Source organism: Pristiophorus japonicus, chromosome 2, assembly GCF_044704955.1.
Source record: "Pristiophorus japonicus isolate sPriJap1 chromosome 2, sPriJap1.hap1, whole genome shotgun sequence".
Lineage (NCBI taxonomy): Eukaryota > Metazoa > Chordata > Chondrichthyes > Pristiophoridae > Pristiophorus > Pristiophorus japonicus.
Window position 1 is genome coordinate 66,848,875 of NC_091978.1, and position 17,566 is coordinate 66,866,440.

The 17,566-nt window shown below is 42.0% G+C and overlaps 1 protein-coding gene across 1 annotated transcript in view; it reads right to left on the bottom strand.

Annotated features, from left to right (window-relative positions):
- Positions 1-17,028, bottom strand: part of nars1 (asparaginyl-tRNA synthetase 1) — a 48,149-nt gene extending 31,121 nt beyond the window's left edge. Inside the window, exons 1-4 of the mRNA XM_070867665.1 lie at positions 16,902-17,028; positions 7,140-7,222; positions 6,978-7,043; positions 4,112-4,204 (exon numbers count right to left, since the gene is read on the bottom strand). Coding sequence (XP_070723766.1) covers positions 4,112-4,204; positions 6,978-7,043; positions 7,140-7,222; positions 16,902-16,947 — 288 coding nt within the window. The 5' untranslated portion in view covers positions 16,948-17,028. The remainder of the gene's footprint in view (positions 1-4,111; positions 4,205-6,977; positions 7,044-7,139; positions 7,223-16,901) is intronic.
- Positions 17,029-17,566: the final 538 nt, after the last annotated feature.

Here is a 17,566-nt window from a genome sequence, read left to right on the forward strand (position 1 = left end):
TACAAACATGAAACCCATCACTTTTACAAATAATAAGCCATTAATAATAAATGCTAAATCAATAAAATCAAAAAAAACATTTTATAAAATTAAAATCAATAAATAAAAAATTAAGTTTCTACTCACCGACTGCAGCACCCAGAGCACCCCAACAGCGTGCAGGGGCGGGGGGTGGGGGAAGAGAGAGAGAGAGAGAGAGAGAGAGAGAGAGAGAGAGAGAGAGAGAAAGAAAGAAAAAAGGTAGGGTGGCGGGGGAGGCGAGAGAGGGGGGGGGTCTGGAACATTCCAACAGCAGGGAGAATACCAAGGTAAGTTTTAAGCGCGGAAATCAGGCGTGGCTCGCAGGGCTGCGCTGTTCTAGGCGCGGCCCAAAACTTGACCCTTATATCACTAGATAGAAATCTCAATGCATTTTTAATTGCTTTGCTAAGCTGCAATGCTGCTGTTAATGATTTGTTCTGCTGCATCCCTAGATTTCTTTGCTCTTCTACCTCATTCAGTTTCTTATTTTGTAAGGTGCCGGTGATATTTCATTTACCTACCAAAGAGACATCAAGCCAAATGTGTACTGCATATATGATGTGGCGCATAATCTATAACGTATGTGATATTGACTATACTTCATTCATGACTGCTAATCAACAGTTATTGAGCCAGCTACTTATGAGATACCAACTACATCAAATGCAGCTGGATCACAGAGTTTGCATATCAGGTTACTAGTTGAAATTATGGTGCCATCTCCTAACAACTGTGACATCATCTTCATGAAAAACCAAAATTATGTTGCAGAAATGTTATAAAATCTTGTTAAACTTTACTCAAAAGAAGAAACTAATTATATAGGAATTTTTAAATGAACGTCATGTTGCAGATTCAAACTACAAAGAAAAAAGCATCACTGAGGCTCTATGGGCCCAAGTTTCGGGCCGGGCCGCGCCACCGACCTGGACGCCGTTTTTCGCGCTCGAAAGTGCGCCGAAAGAAAACTCCAATATTCTCCGGCTCCTCGCAGGTGTTCAGCAGCTTGGCGCGGCGCGCACAGAACAGCGGGAGGCGGAGCCAGACACTCGAGCCGATTCTACAAGTAGTGGGGGGCGGGCCTAATTTAAATAACGCAACATCGTGCAGGCAACCCTGCGCGAGCACGTTGGAGCGTGCGCGCACGTGCAGTGGGAGATAAACATTGGCACTCAGCCATTTTTAAAGGGACGAGAAAAAAAAGTGAAGATTTGTCTCGTGGACCCCTGGAAAGGCTTGTGATTTAATTTTAGTGATTTGTTTTGCATAATACGTGTTGACGACAATGCAGCATCCATTCTGCAAATTTAAGTTTAAAAGTGTCTATGTGGCTGCCTCTCCCTGTCCTAAGGGCCTCAGTCTCCCTTGCAGCTCGAAGGCTGCTTGATTGCTGTGTCTTTGGCTGCCGTCCAGTCACTGACTGTGCCCCTATCCCGTGGCCAAATGGCCTCAGTCCCCCTCACAGTTCGAAGGCTGCTTGATTGCTGTATCTTCGGCTGCCGTCCAGTCACTGACTATGCCCCTATTGCGTGGCCGAATGGCCTCCATCCCCTTCGCAGCTCGAAGGCTGCTTGTTGTTTCTTCGGCTGCCGTTCAGCCACTGATGGAAGGAAGGAAGGCCTGCCTGAAGCACCGCAGCTCGAAGGCTGCTTGCTGCCGTCGAGACACTGACATCACCCTATCTCCAACATGGAAGGCCTGCCTGAAGTACTGCAGCTGCTTCACACAGGTAGGAACATGGAATATTTAATCTTTGCTTTGTTTATAAATTTTTATTCAGATTGAATCTTTATTTGTATAAGTATGACTGTTGAATGATTGTAGAATTTAATTACTCCCCCCCCCCCTCGTTCCCTACGCCTAATTTGTAGCCTACGCCTGATTTTCTAAGTGTAGGCAAGGTTTTTTTGAGAGTACAAAAATCTTCACTTACTCCGGTCTAAGTTAGTTTTGAGTAAGTTTTCACTGCCTAAACTTTGAAAACAGGCGCAAGTGGCCAAACACGCCCTCTTTTGAAAAAAAAATTCTGTTCCAAAGTGAAACTGTTCTAACTGACCAGAACTGGAGCAAACTAAATGCCGAGAATTGCAATTTCTAAGATACTCCATTCTAAACCAGTTGCTCCAAAAAAAAAAAAACAGGAGCAACTCAGGCCAAAACTTGGGCCCTATATTCTGATCCAACAGAAAGGAGGGGGCACTGAAGCTCTCCACCAAAAGCAAAACCATTGTGGCATAAAAATGGCAACCTACCTAGAAAGAGTATGGAAGACAAAATTATAAAGAAAGTCACAGTTCTGATCGAGAGAAGGCCACAAGGTAGAATATTAGAATATTATATTTAAGAAGCATGTACAGCAAAAATAAACCAATGTTAACACAAGAAAACACTAACATTTAGGGTTGGCCAAGGCCTTTCCTGAATCTTATTCTAGGTTTTGCTTTAAACAATAGCTAGCTGAGGCTTACCTTTTCCTCAAAGTATTCTTGCTTACTTAATAGATTCAAGAAATAATACGCTCCACAATTTTCAATAATAAAGCTCTTTACCTTAAAGCACAGATTCTACAGCAAACACAGCTGCTATTTCCACATTATTCTACAGGTATTCACAAACCAAAACTTTAAAGTTGAACTTGACACATTGCAGAAATGTGCTTTGCTAAAACTAGACAACTGAACTCATAGCATCGCATTTCTGGGAACTGCGTTTTTCCAATTTTTCTTACTCCAATCCTCAGGAGTGCAGTATTAATGTGGAGACTAACTTAAACTTCAACAGTAGAAAGGAAAACACCAAGAGATCAAATGATTCATAAAGGTTTATGTGGCGGCTGCAGCAAAATCTTATTAAAAACAAATTCCTTTTGCATGGTCATCTGAAGTGTAGAGAAAACTAATCGCAGAAAAACATTAATTCAATTTTCCTATTTTATCCATCCTTCTGGATGCAGTACTGCCGATTAGTACTTATTTATGAGTTTTGCAGTGTGAACAGGTACCTTTAGGATATCAGTCAGGTTATCCAAATTCACTTCACTTATTGATAGCAATAACTTTCATTCCATCAGTACAAGTTGGATTCAAACTAATCCACCACTGATTAAATATTTCTCCATGCAACAATATTCTGTCTGAATTAAAAGCATTAACCTTGGCTCAGTGGTAGCACTCTCACCTCAGTCAGCAGATCATGGGATCAAGCCCCACTCCAGAGACTCAAGTCCATTATCTAGCCTGACACTTCAGTGCAGTACTGAGTGAGTGCTGCACTTTCGGTGCTGCTGTCTTTCGCATAAGATGTTAAACAAAGGTCTGCCCTCACAAGTGGGCATATAAGATAACGTAGCACTATTTGAAGAGTAGCTGCGTTCAGTATCCCGGACAATATTTTTTTTCCTCAACTATCATTAAAAATTATTTTCTAGTCATTTATCTCATTGCTGTTTATGGACAGCGCTGTGCGCAAACAGTGACTACAATTCAAAAAAGTATTTAATTGGCTGTGAAACACGGAGATGTCCTGCAGTCATGAATGCAAGTTATTTTTTTAAGAAATTAGGTTAAATTCTACAAGCTATCCTGGCCACAAGTTTCATCCTCAACCAATTATCACCAAAATAAGCATCAACCTCATTTGGAATATTTTGGGAAACAGTACACAAGTAACTTGAGAAATGGGATAAGGTAAATGTAGCTCATTTGGGAGGAACAGGTGACTTTGAGCGTATGGTTACCAAAGCTTTCCACTTCTAGGGGCTTTCCTTACCTCATGTCTGGGTCTGATGTAGATTAATTGATAAAAGATTTAATACGATGATTGTCAACAACTTGATTAATGTATCATGCGACTGTCAGGATGGGAGAAAGCGACGTAGATGGACTGTTTTCATCTAGCAATTCTTGTGTTATTTGCTGAATGTACAGAACAGCTGTTATACTGCCTATACAACAATCATTACATTTCAAAAGCACCTTCATATAGTAAGGCAATATACAAAGGCAAGTACTGAACTAATTTAAATTCTGGACATCCAGTGCAGGAAAGGTGTAAATGGGGAGAGTACAAAATGAATAAAGATTTTTTTTACCTCCTTTTTTTCTTTTGATTCGTTCTTCATTTGATCCCGATGCCAGAGCTTTTTAATGCTTTTCATCTGCGATTTTGATATGACTTCCCAGCGCTTAAAAATAAATTAAAATGTTAAGTGCAGTCTTGTGATTATGTACCATAGTAGTATAGCAATGTCACCAAATGTTAAATGTAGTCTTGTGATTATGTACCACTAATAGTACAACGATGTCATCAAAAGTAAAAGGACAAATTTCTAGCAGTGCAACCATTCCTTATTCTCATCTTCTCAACCTGCAACTTGTGTGACTTAACAATTCTCTTCCAAGCAAACTAAACAAATAAACTAAGACTTCCAATATGAAGAGATTCCTTGTCAGATTTTCTTTTTGGAAGTGGATGACCAAATCTGCAAGCCATATTCCAGAATTGATCTGTACAATTGGCAATTCCATGACCTTCAGATGCATGGCAGTACCCAGTTTGCCTTATAACTGCATCACAATAACTAGCTGATTTCAGGGCTATAATCAAGTTGTCATCAATGATCAGCCATGATCTTATTGAATGGTGGTGCAGGCTCAAAGGGCCGAATGGCCTACTCCTGCACCTATTTTCTATGTTTCTATCCCCAATCATTTCAGACTTTACACCTCCAGTGGGAATGGCATGGAATCTTTGCTTTGATTTCTGTACCGTTCACTCTTGACATAAATTTTATATTAGTTACTTTAGTTGTAAATTTTAATGGTGTCACCTCTTTAAAGGAAGTAACACATTGGGCTCAAGTTGCTCCTATTTTTTTGGAGCAACTAGTTTAGTATGGAGCATCTTAGAAATTGCAATTCTTGGCATTTAGTTTGCTCTATTTCTATTTAGTTAGAATAGTTTCGTTTTAGTACAGTTTTTTTGCAAAAGGAGGAGTTACCAGCGACTTACACCTGTTTTGCAAGTTTAAGCAGCGAGAAGTTACTCCAAACTAACTTAGAACAGAGTAAGTGTCGATTTTTGTAAAATCTTGCCTACACTTTATAAATTAGGCGCAGGTAGCGAGAGATGGGGGTGGCGGGAAGTTAGGGGATTTTACAAAACATTAAACACTTCACTTTTACCAATAAAGAGCCATCATCAATAATAAATCAACCAATTAAAAAAAAATTAAAATAAAAAAATAAATTAAAAAATTAAAAGTTTCTACTCACCTACTGCAGCACCAGGAGCCCTCCAACAGCCTGCTGAAGAGCTGGTCGGGCGGGCCCCACCAACGAGATATTTGGACGGGGACCGCCCCTGTCGAGCTGCCGGTCGGGCGGACCCTGCCAACGACAAGGAGTTCGGGCGGGGCCCGCCCCCGAGATGCTGGTCGGGCAGGCCCCGTCGCCAAAGAGGAGTTTGGGCGGGGCCCGCCGGCAAAGAGGTAAGGGCAGGCAGGCCACTCCGCCCGGGATAGGGCCGACGTCCCTTCAGCCAGGGATAGGATCGTCGCCTGCAGACAGGATGTGCTGAGAGGGCCAGGAGCTACTGCGCATGTGCGCAGCTGCCGGCACTCTTTTTGTCGGAGGGCTGTAGCTCCACTCCCAGCAGCTCCTGCTGCACCGTGCTGAGCTGCAAACGGGCCTAAAGATATCGGAGAATCGCGAGGCAAGTATTTGGCGCTTTTTCAGTTCTAGAAATTAGGCGGGCCTCTCCAAGGTGCGCCGTTCTACCGGGGATCCGAAACTTGGGCCCGATTGTGTCCAAGTGGGACTCGGCTTAATTGGCTCTACATTACACATGGACCATCACAAAAGAAGGGTATCTTCTTATGTTCCCTCCTCAGAAATTTTAGAGGTGTTGTCCCTGTAAGGGGAGGCACTTGTTTGTGCCCCATGGTTTGCCTAAGTTTACCTAAATCAGAAAGTTTTCAACCAGGGTTAGAAGGTTTTAAAACGTGGGTTAGAAAGCTCAAGGCGACTTTCAGAAATTCAAGAATCTATTTAGGTTTAAGAAAGTAAAGCTATTTTAGAACCAAGTGCTGAATGCAATAAGTGCATGCCAATAGTTAATTCAATAGCCCAAGTTTCTAAGCAGAGAAAGTACAGAATAGTAGCCGACAAAAACATAGAAGTACGTAGATGATAAATCTGGGAAGATGACAACTAAAGAAAGGCAACAAATCACCACAAACATATCTCAAAAGGTGAAACAAGAGCATCACTGAGGAAGGCAAAACATCCAAAGCCACATTCAGTTTGCCACCAAAACAGAGGAATAATCCTAACACTGTAAGCCGACCAGTGATGTGTTGCAAATAGACCATGAATTTAACTTGACTGTAATCTTGGATTGTTAATGTTAATTTGTTATATTGTAATTAAGCAATCCCAACAAGTGCAAAGATATTCTGATACTCTTGAAGTCTACAATTGTAGGCAAGATTATTTAGATTCTATTGACACATCAAGTATCAGTTCATTTTGAATGCAATCACCAATACTGAACCTCGCAATGTCCTAAAGCGTATTATCATAGTTTTAGTCAAATAAAGTAGTGTTAGTAATGGCATCTCAGGCTTAAGACTCTAAAGTCCCTGGAAAGGAAGAATTAAGTTGAACTTCACTCAGCACTTGGAATCATTTGGTCCTGTTGTTAATAGATCTCGCTTGGCCAATTGCATTACTTTTCCAGACTTTCCGACAGGTCAACTGCACCACCAACTCCTGCTCCCAACAAGATCATAGAATAGAAAACAAACCTGGAACTTTATGGTGTTTGTTTCCAGGATAGTAAGCTACCATTTGATCCAGCCTCAATACCTTGCATATCCAAATAGATCATTTTGATTTTAAATATTAAGATGCAAAAAAGCACATTTATTAAAAAAATGTGCAAAGACTTGGATTTACCTCATTTTCCTTTTGGGAATCCACATAAATAGTTGGGAATGGCTCCTTCCCTACTGCATGCAAGGCCTACAAATGTGCAGAAACAGAATCAATTCATAAGCTACATATATTTTCATGAAAACAAAAGTTTATTTTAATAGCCATCACTGCCTGAAAGTTTACCCGAAGAGCTGTTTTGAATGGTTTGTCCTTTGTTCCTGTTCCAGTTGCATCATCTCCTTCACGATCAGAGGCATATAATTCACCTGTAAAATATGAAAGTTAAAAATCCTACTTAGGTAGACAGAAAAGCATTTTTGTACCAGAGGCCTATTCCTTTGTGAACACGTACCTGAAAAAAAGACTTGCATTTATATTGTGCTTTATCGCATCCTCAAAAATCTCAAAGTGCTTCATTTCCTAGGAATCACTGAGCTGCAGTGAGTGTTTTTATCCAAATGTGGCAACAATATTGTATACGATCATCACACAAACAGCAATGAGACGAATGACCAATTAATCAATTTCTGGTGATGTTGATTGAGGGAGAAATGATTATTCTCCAGTGTCCTGGCACTCAGCTTTTCTTCTGAGAGAAGAGATCGTTAACATCCACTTAAAACACCAAAATGGGCAGTCATTCCTTGGTTTAAGCATGTACCTCCAATAATGCAGCATTCCCTCAGTTCTACACTAAAATCAGTCTGGATTATGTGCTCAATTTCTAGAGTGGGCTTCAATCTATGATCATAGACAGGCTAGGTGAGTGGGCAAAAATTTGGCAGATGGAATATAATGTTGGAAAGTGTGAGGTCATGCACTTTGGCAGAAAAAAAATCAAAGCGCAAGTTATTATTTAAATGGAGAAAGATTGCAAAGTGCTGCAGTACAGCGGGACCTTGGGGTACTTGTGCATGAAACACAAAAGGTTAGTATGCAGGTACAGCAAGTGATCAGGAAGGCCAATGGAATCTTGGCCTTTATTGCAAAGGGGATGCAGTATAAAAGCAGGGAAGTCTTGCTATAGCTATACAGGGTATTGGTGAGGCCACAACTGGATTACTGCATATTGTTTTGGTTTCCATATTTACAAAAGGATATACTTGCTTTGGAGGCAGTTTAGAGAAGGTTCACTAGGTTGATTCTGGAGATGAGGAGGTTGACTTATGAGGAAAGGTGGAAGAGGTTGGGCCTATTCTCACTGGAATTCAGAAGAATGAGAGGTGATCTTATAAAAACATGCAAGATTACGAGGGGGCTTGACAAGGTGGATGCAGAGAGGATGTTTCCACTGATAGGTGAGATTAGATCGAGGGGGTATAATCTTAGAATAAGGGGCCGCCCATTTAAAACTGAGATGAGGAGGAATTTCCTCTGAGGGTTGTAAATCTGTGAAATTTGCTGTCTGAGAGCTGTGGAAGCCGGGACATTAAATAAATTTAAGACAGAGATAGACAGTTTCTTAAACGATAAGGGATTAAGGGGTTATGGGGAGCGGGCAGGGAAGTGAACATCGGAACAGCCATGATCTATTAAATGTCGGAGCAGGCTCGAGCGCTGTATGGCCTACTCCTGCTATTTCTTACGTTCTTATGTTCTGACTCTGAGGCAGAAGTGCTACCAACAGAGCCAATCTAACAATAATTTTGATAAACTTGACCTTGGTTGTTTCTCTTCCTACCACAGGTCAATTTGTGTGAAGTGGAGGAAGAGGGGATAGTTTTGCTTGAAATAAACATAAATGACTGTTAGCTGTAACCAAAATATAGATCTATTGTGATAAGCATAGTCAATACACTAGCAAATCTCCTTGTTTACTTTCTAAAAATACATGCTCTTCACATTGCATATTATCAGAGATGGGTGTTTCAGCAAAAATTCATTTGAATGTCTGCAGTTCCAGACCTGTTAAATATAGGTGTGTAACTTGATGCTGTATTTCACTATGTAGCATTTCTGCTGATTAAAACAAACTTTCATTGAAATATAATTTTGATAGTAACAGAGAAATAGCAACATTGAGGTAGAAATTGCGGTCGGGGGCTTCCCACGGGCAGATGCCTCCGACCTGCAAATAATCTACGAATTTACTTGGTGGTCCGGGTGGTTCGTAGTTTCGCCGCCCTTAAATTACAATGCCATTTAATTAAATATTTTAAATAAAAATTAAATTTTTTGAAAATAAAATTATCTGGTTTAACGGGTTAAAAATAAGCTTATCGTAGAGGGTTTTTAACTAATAAATGATAACATTATTTTTCTATTTTTTTTTTAAAAACTCTTATGCCTGCTTTTACCAGGGGTCACAATTTCAAGGGCATACACAAGACAGATGTGCTCTCCGCCCAAGGAGGCTCTTTTCTTTCGGATTTGTACGATCGGTCAAGAGAATTCTTCAGATTGCAAGTTCCGAGTTTCAGCGCATGCGCAGTGCACATGGGCATGTGTGCACCTCCTACGCGCCCTCAAGGGTCGCAAATTCAGCCCCATTATGAATCATCAGAGACATGCTGTTGTTCAACAGCAATTCAAAATTGAAGACAATAACAGTCACATCAGTTTGAAAAGTATTATTTTTCTAAATTACCGGCTTAGTAGGTAAAAGGTCATAAGAACATAATAAGAGCTGGATTAGGCCATTTGGCTTCTCAAGCCTGCTCCGCCATTTAATAAGATCATGGCTGATCTGATCATGGACTCAGCTCCACTTCCTTGCCCGCTCCCCATAATCCTTTACTCCCTTCACACTCAAAAATCTGTCTATCTCCGCCTTAAATATATTCACTGACTCAGCCTCCACAGCTCTGTAGGGCAGAGAATTTCACAGATTTACAACCCTCAGAAGAAATTCCTCCTCATCTCAGTTTTAAATGGGTGGCCCCTTATTCTCAGACTATGTCCCCTAGTTTTAGTGTCCCCTATAGGTGAAATATCCTCTGCATCCACCTTGTCGAGCCCCCTCATTACCTTATATAGGTTTCGATAAGATCACCCCTCATTCTTCTGAACTCCAATGAGTATAGGCCCAACCTACTCAATCTATCTTCATAAGTCAACCCCCTCTTCTCTAGAATCAACCTAGTGAACCTTCTCTGAACAGCCTCCAATGCAAGTATATCCTTCCTTAAATATGGAGATGAAAACCGTACACAGTACTCCAGGTTTGGCCTCATCAATACCCTATAGCGTTGTAACAGGACATATCTGATTTTATACTCTATCCCCCTTGCAATAAAGGCCAACATTCCATTTGCCTTCCTGATTACTTGCTGTACTTGCAAGTACTTGTGTGTTTCATGCACAAGGACCCCTGATCCCTCTGTACTGCAGCACTTTGCAATTTCTCTATTTAAATTATAATTTGTTTTTCCACTTTTTCTGCCAAAGTGGATAATCTCACATTTTCCCACATTATACTCCATCTGCCAAATTTGTGCCCACTCACTTAGCCTGTCTATATCTCTGCAGATTTCTTGTGTCCTCCTCACAATTTGCTCTCCCACCCATCTTTGTATCATCAGCAAATTTAGTTACATTACACTCAGTCCCTTCATCCAAGTCATTCATATAGATTGTAAATAGTTGAGGCCCCAGCACCAATCCCTGTGTCACCCCACTAGTTACTGTTTGCCAACTGGAAAATGACCCATTTATCCCAACTCTCTGTTTTCTGTTAGTTAGCCAATCTTCTATCCATGCTAATATATTACCCCCAACCCCGTGAATTTTTAGCTTGTGCAGTAACCTTTTATGTGGCACCTTATTGAGTGCTTTCTGGAAATGCAAATACACATCTATTGGTTCCCCTTTATCCACCCTGCTCGTTACACCCTCAAAAGAACTCCAGCAAATTTGTCAAACATGATTTCCCTTTCATAAAACCATGCTAACTCTGCTTGATTGAATTATGCTTTTCCAAATGTCCTGTTACTGCTTCCTTAATAATGGGTTCCAGCATTTTCCCCAACGACAGATATTAGGCTAACTGGTCTATGGTTTCCTGCTTTCTGTCTGCCTCCTTTTTTTTTTTTAAAAAGGAGGCATTACATTTGCGGTTTTCAAATCTGCTGGAATCTCGCCAGAATCCAGGGAATTTTGGTAGATTACTCCTCCCCTCATCTGCCAGAGGCATGTATTTTCCACAGGTACTTATGATTTGGTATTTTGTTCAACAAGCCATTTCTCATGTGCAAACCAAGACAACTACAGAGCTTTATTGCCACCCTTGCTGGGACCAGCTAATCCAAATAGATTGAGGATTGATTCCAAGACCTTCTAATATGGCTCAGTTACACACTGCCTTTACTAACTGAGCCTTCAAGAGAACGATTACTGAACACTCGTAAACCACTGTGAAATGTCTTTTGAGTCTCCAAGACCACAGCTGAATCCACTGTACCAATCTAACATTTCATATATTCTATACAGTATGATTCCACCAACTGGATCTATTGCACAGATGATATTCCCAGTCTCAACAATAAAGGGAACATGCTTCATTCCTCTCTTTTACACTTCAGTTTTCAATCCAATGTTTAATCACATAGGGCCCAAGTTTGCCCCCACGCTTAGAATGGCGCAACTCTGAGCTGCACCGTCTTTTTAGAACAAAAAGCACGCCTAAAACTTACCTTGCAATTCTCCCTTCAGCTGGAACTATTAAAGGCCTCGGCATGGCGCAGCACAAGGGGCAGAGGGTGAAGCCAGGAGCCGCTGCTGAAAACAGTGCTGGGACCTCTGCAAATGTGTGCTCCTCGCCCCCTGAATCTGTGCAGGCGGCGTGGGTGTCAATCATTTGAACGCTCCTAAATGCCAGGTTTAAAAGTGTACAATGTTTTTTAAACCGAAAATCTCGGAGTGATTTTAGCGAGATCTGAGAATGTGTATATAATATTTTAATATTTAGGATTATCTAGCTATTTTAAGACTAGTCTTTGCTGTGTACCCAGCTTACTTGAATATAAATGCATCTTCCTATTCGAAGTAGAGTTCTAACTAGCTGAAAACTCGCCAGAGGGAAGTCACAATGTCTACTTATTTGAAGAACAAGATCTCCTGTGGCTACAAGTGCAGACGTCAAAGTTTGAGTGACGGGTGCTGTAATTGCCCGAAGAACGCCGTCCCTAGCCCTGGCCGAATGGGCTCCCCGCCGCGACCTGTTGTGATTCGGCATATCAACAGTTAACTAGCAAATTTACTACGTCAAAAAATAACTATGGTGTGGGATTGTGTAAGCATTTTCAAAACATTATAGTGAACGGTTTATTGGTTGATTTATTGATTTATTTATCACTCATTATTGATGATGGCTCTTTATTTGTAAAAGAAGTGTTTAATGCTTGTAAACTTCCCTTTCCTCCCACCCATCTCTCGTTCCCTACACCTGTTTTCTAAAGTGTCGGCAAAGTTTTTCTGAACGTACAAAAATCTACACTTACTCCATTCTAAGTTAGTTTGGAGTAAGTTTTTACTGCCTAAACTTGCAAAACAGGCGTAAGTGGCCAGACACGCCCCCTTTTGAAAATAAATCTGTTCCAAAATGAAACTGTTCTAACTCACTAGAACTGGAACAAACTAAATGCTGAGAATTGCAATTCCTAAGATCCTACATTAAAAATAGGAGCAACTCAGGCCGAAACTTGACCCCCTTGTCACCAAGCACCTTTTTTTTTTAAAAAAAAGGGGTCAGCTGAGAGAGCGCTATTTCTGGCAATGGCCCATTCCATATAATTGCTGCATTTTAATTTGATAAAATGATCTATTTTCAGTTCAGATGAGGTTTGTGAAGTTAACACATGTGTCCTCGACTTCTGAGATATCTTAATAAATAATCTACTTCCATCCATATTATCCATGCATCTCGCCATGTCGAAGGCCTAGCTCACGGTCTTGCTGTTTTTTCTTCCCTCTCAGGGAATAACATTATAATTTTAATCAGCCCCTTTGCAGATTATAACGCAGAATCATTTTAATTATGCTTTTCTGAATGTTCTCCAACATAAATATTCGCTGAAGGAAGGGTATTCAAATTTGAAGCCTTATCAAGTTGTTTTACAGGGCTAAAATAACTTGTACTGAGTTATAATAAAATGCCCTTGAGATGGTTCCCCAGACTTGATTAACTAAGTTGCTTCCCGAATCACACTAAATAATTTAAGTCGTTATTGGCCTGAAAATTGCGGTCAGAGGTTTCCTGTGGGCTGACGCCTCCAACCAAAATTTATTTTTAAACAAAAGTACCTGGTGGTCCCGTAGGAACGTAGAATTGAGCTCCGAGGCCTTTTGACAAGGTCCCACAAGGCAGACTGGATAAAATAGTAAAAGCCTATGGGATCCAAGGGAAAGTGACACGTTGTGTCCGTCTTCACAAAAGAGACAATGCAGACATTGCAGCTAAGGAGGAGGTGTGTGAAGTATTAGATGTGACAAACAAAATGAGAGAGGAAGTTTAGCGTCTTTGAAAGTAGATAAATCGCCTGGCCTAGACAAAATGTTTCACACACTTGAGAAGCAAAAGAGGAAATAGCAGTCTGACCATCATTTTCTAATCCTCTTTGGCTACATGTGTGGTGCCAGAGGACTAATAACGTTGTACCATTGTTTAAAAAAGAAGAAAGGGATAGACCAAGTAATTACAGGCCAGTCAGCCTAATATGGTGGTGGGAAAATTATTGGAAAAAATTCTGACGGACAGGATAAATCTTAATTTAGAAAGTCACGGATTAATCAAGGACAGTCAGCACGGATTTGCTAAGGGAAGATTGTGTCTGGCTAGCTTGATGAATTTTTTTGAGGTGGTAACAAGGAGGGTCAATGAGGGTAGCACATTTGATGCAGTCTACATGGATTTTAGTATGCCTTTTGACAAGGTCCCACATAGCAGACTGGATAGAAAAGTAAAAGCCTATGGGATCCAAGGGAAAGTGGCAAGTTGGATCCAAAATTGGCTCAATGGCAGGAAGCAAAGGGCAATGGTTAATGGGTGTCTTTGTGACTGGAAGGCTGTTTCCAGTGGGTTCCATACAGCTAGATCAATGATTTAGACTTTAATGCAGGAGGCATTCCACCAAGAGCGTATGTGTATCCTGGGATCACGTGTGTCTGGACATAAAAACATAAGAAATAGGAGCAACGATAGGCCACTTGGCCCCTCGAGCCAATAAGATCATGGTTGATCTGATCTTGGCTTCAACTCCACTTCCCTGCCCGCTCCCTATATCCCTTGACTCCCTTAGCATTCAAAAATCTGTCTATATCCGCCAAACATATTCAATGACCCAGCTTCCACAGCTCTCGGAGGTGGAGAATTCCAAAGATTCACGACCCTCAGAAGAAATTCCTCCTCATTTCTGTTTTAAAATAGTCGACCCCTTATTCTCAAACTATGTCCCCTAGTTCTAGATTCCCCCATGAGGGGAACATCCTCTCTGCATCTATCCTATCAAGCCCCCTCAGAATCTTATACGGTTCAATAAGATTACCTCTCATTCTTCTAAACTCCAATGAGTATGGGCCCAACCTTTCTTCATAAAACAACCCCTTCATCTCAGGAAGCAACCTCGTGAACCTTCTCTGAACTGCCTCCAATGCAAGTATATCCCTCCGTAAATAAGGAAACCAAAACTGTATGCAGTACTCCAGGTGTGGGTCTCACTAATACCCTGTACAGTTGTAGGACTTTTTCCTTGCAATAAAGGCCAACATTCCATGTGCCTTCTTAATTCCTCGCTGTATCTGCATGCTAATATTTTATGTACAAGGACCCCCCACCCCCCGATCCCCCTGTACTGCAGCATTTTGTAATCTCTCCCCATTTAAATAATAATTTGCTTTTTTATTTTTCCTACTAAAGTGGATAACCTCATAAATTATACTCCATCTACCAATTTTTTGCCCACTCACTTAACCTATCTATATCCCTTTGCAGATTCTTTGCATCCTCCTTACAAATTGCTTTCTCACCTATATCCCCCAATTATGATCAGCAAATTTAGCTACATTACACTCAGTCCCTTCCTCCAAGTCATTAATATAGATTGGACCACAAATCACAATGTAGTACAGGTTGAACCTGCCTTATCCGGAAACATCACTCGTCTGGAATCATTCCCGGCAACGCGGTGGCGCATGCACAGAACTCCGACATAAACTGAAGTCCTTCCTCGCTGCCGACTCCTGCAACCGCTGACTTGACCCCGCGACCTACCACCCCTTCCTCCCCCCATGATCTCTGCCGCACTCTCAGCCCCAATATCCCCTTGCTCAGTACCTGTACCTTCCAATTTAATGTAACCACCCCTCGTCTGGAACAGACCAGGTCCTGAGGGTTCCAGATAAGGGAGGTTCAACCTGTATTCTCATTCATAGTACTGAGAGCTCCATTACTATGATCAAATAAAACACTAACATAATTTTTTTTTTTTAAAAAACACTTCATTTTAAAAAAATTAATAGATGATTAACTGAGAAAAATTTATAAATGTTTTAATAGTCTTAAAAATAAACTTGCCTTCATAGACAGGGTTCTAAATATAAAAATAAGTAATAACATTTAATTTTTCTATGTTTTAAAACTCTTACGCTGATAAAAGTAGGCTATATGCCAAATCTCCGCCTGCGAATGTCCTTCTCCTGGGGATGTGTGAAATCTGACGAGACATTTTGACAGATGTAAAAGCTGGTTCTCAGCGCATGGGCATTGCACGCCGAGAACCGACATTTGCTAGGCATCTTCGGGTGGGTGCTTGTGCGCACCCAGATAGGCTGCAATTTTCAGGCCATTAGTTTTAAAATAGGTAAATAAAATTTCATAAGATAAGTAATTTCTCCATTTGCAATTTTCAGGCAAAAAGGAACACATTGAAATGAGTCAGTTCAAGAGCCACTGATTAGCTCAAAAATCTAAGAATACAGAAATGAACCAGCACCAGTTTAAGAAACCTGAAATCAGCTGTTGTAGATCAGCTGTCAGGGAGATAAATTATATGAAAAAAAAGTGAAATGCTTCAAGTAGTTGGAGCTAAGTACCTACCCAGCAGTTCAGAAGGAATCCAGGTCGTTTAGATTACAAACAAGAGTGAGAGCCGTGGCTCAGTTGGTAGCACCCTCGCCTGAGTCAGAAGGTCTTGTCCCACTCCAGAGGCTTGAGCACAAAAATCTAGGCTGACATTCCACTGCAGTACTGAGGGAATGCTGCACTATCTTTCGGATGAGACATTAAACCAAGGCACTGTCTGCTCTCTCAGGTAGACATAAAAGATCCTACAGCACTATTTCTAAGAGCAGGGACATTACCCAGGTGTCCTAGCCAATATTTATCCCTCAATCAACATAACAGAAACAGATTATCTGGTCATGACAACACTGCTGTTTGTGAGAGCTTGCTGTGCACAAATTGGCTGTCGCGTTTCCTACATTATAACGTCAGAAAGTACTGCACTTGCTGTAACGCACTTTGGGACGTCCAGTGGTCGTGAAAGGCGGTATATAAATGCAAGTCTTTTCTGATAGATTCAACCACTGGTTTGTACAGGATTAGACAATCTCAACAAGCAAGGGTGGCACTGGTCTTAGTCCCTTTGGGCTGCAGAGAGGAAGATGAGACATGGCGGTTAACTTCACCCCATGAGACTAATGTCACTGGGATGAAGTACCGCAGGACGACCAGCAGCGGCTGAACGCAAACACGGACTGGAAAGTACCTCGGTTAATTTCGGTTTCCCCCGCGCGCCCTCTCTCCATCCAAGCAGCCCAGCTTCGCACGTCCGACTGGGCGTGGGGCCGCCCGAATCACCACCAGCCGCACCAGAGGGAATGGAGAAGTCGGGGTCTGGGCGACAAGCTGGGACTTAAATCGTTTGCCCAGCACACCAACCCAGCAGGGCTGTGTCGCCCTGGCAACGGCAAGGCCCAAATCCTCGGGCCACACCGCGAAACAACCCTTACCCAGCGAAACTGCCGCCGTCTCCTGAATGATATCCCCGGAAGACATGTTCCAGCTCCCCCTTTCACAGCAGCTCCCAATCTGTACTACCGGCTCACTGGGGTGTGGGACGGGGAAAGGGATGCTGCGGCCCCGCCCCTGTCTTCGCTTTCCCAGTCTCTGATTGGACGGCGCAAGCCCGGTGGCTGACGTAGCGCTTTCAATCAACCTCCCCCCACCTCCCCGCGCCTGTGCAGCTGCCGATTGCATCAGGCAGGTGAGCGTGCCTCTGGGTGTTGCGTCAGGTTTACACAGGATATACGGCACAGAAGCAGGCCATTCGACCCAACCACTCCATGCCGGCGTTTATACTCCACTCGAGCCTCCTCCCGTCATTCCTCGTCTAAATCTATCAGTGTAACCCTCTATTCCCTTCTCCCTCATATGCTTGACCAGCCTCCCCTAAACTGCATCCATACCACCAAGCTCATGGTCGATAGGGCTGTAGTAATACCTGCCTTCCTATATGGCTCAGAGCCATGGACCATGTACAGTAGCTACCTCAAGTCGCTGGAGAAATACCACCAACGATGCCGCCGCAAGATCCTACAAATCCCCTGGGAGGACAGACGCACCAACATCAGCGTCCTCGTCCAGGCAAACATCCCCAGCATTGAAGCACTGACCA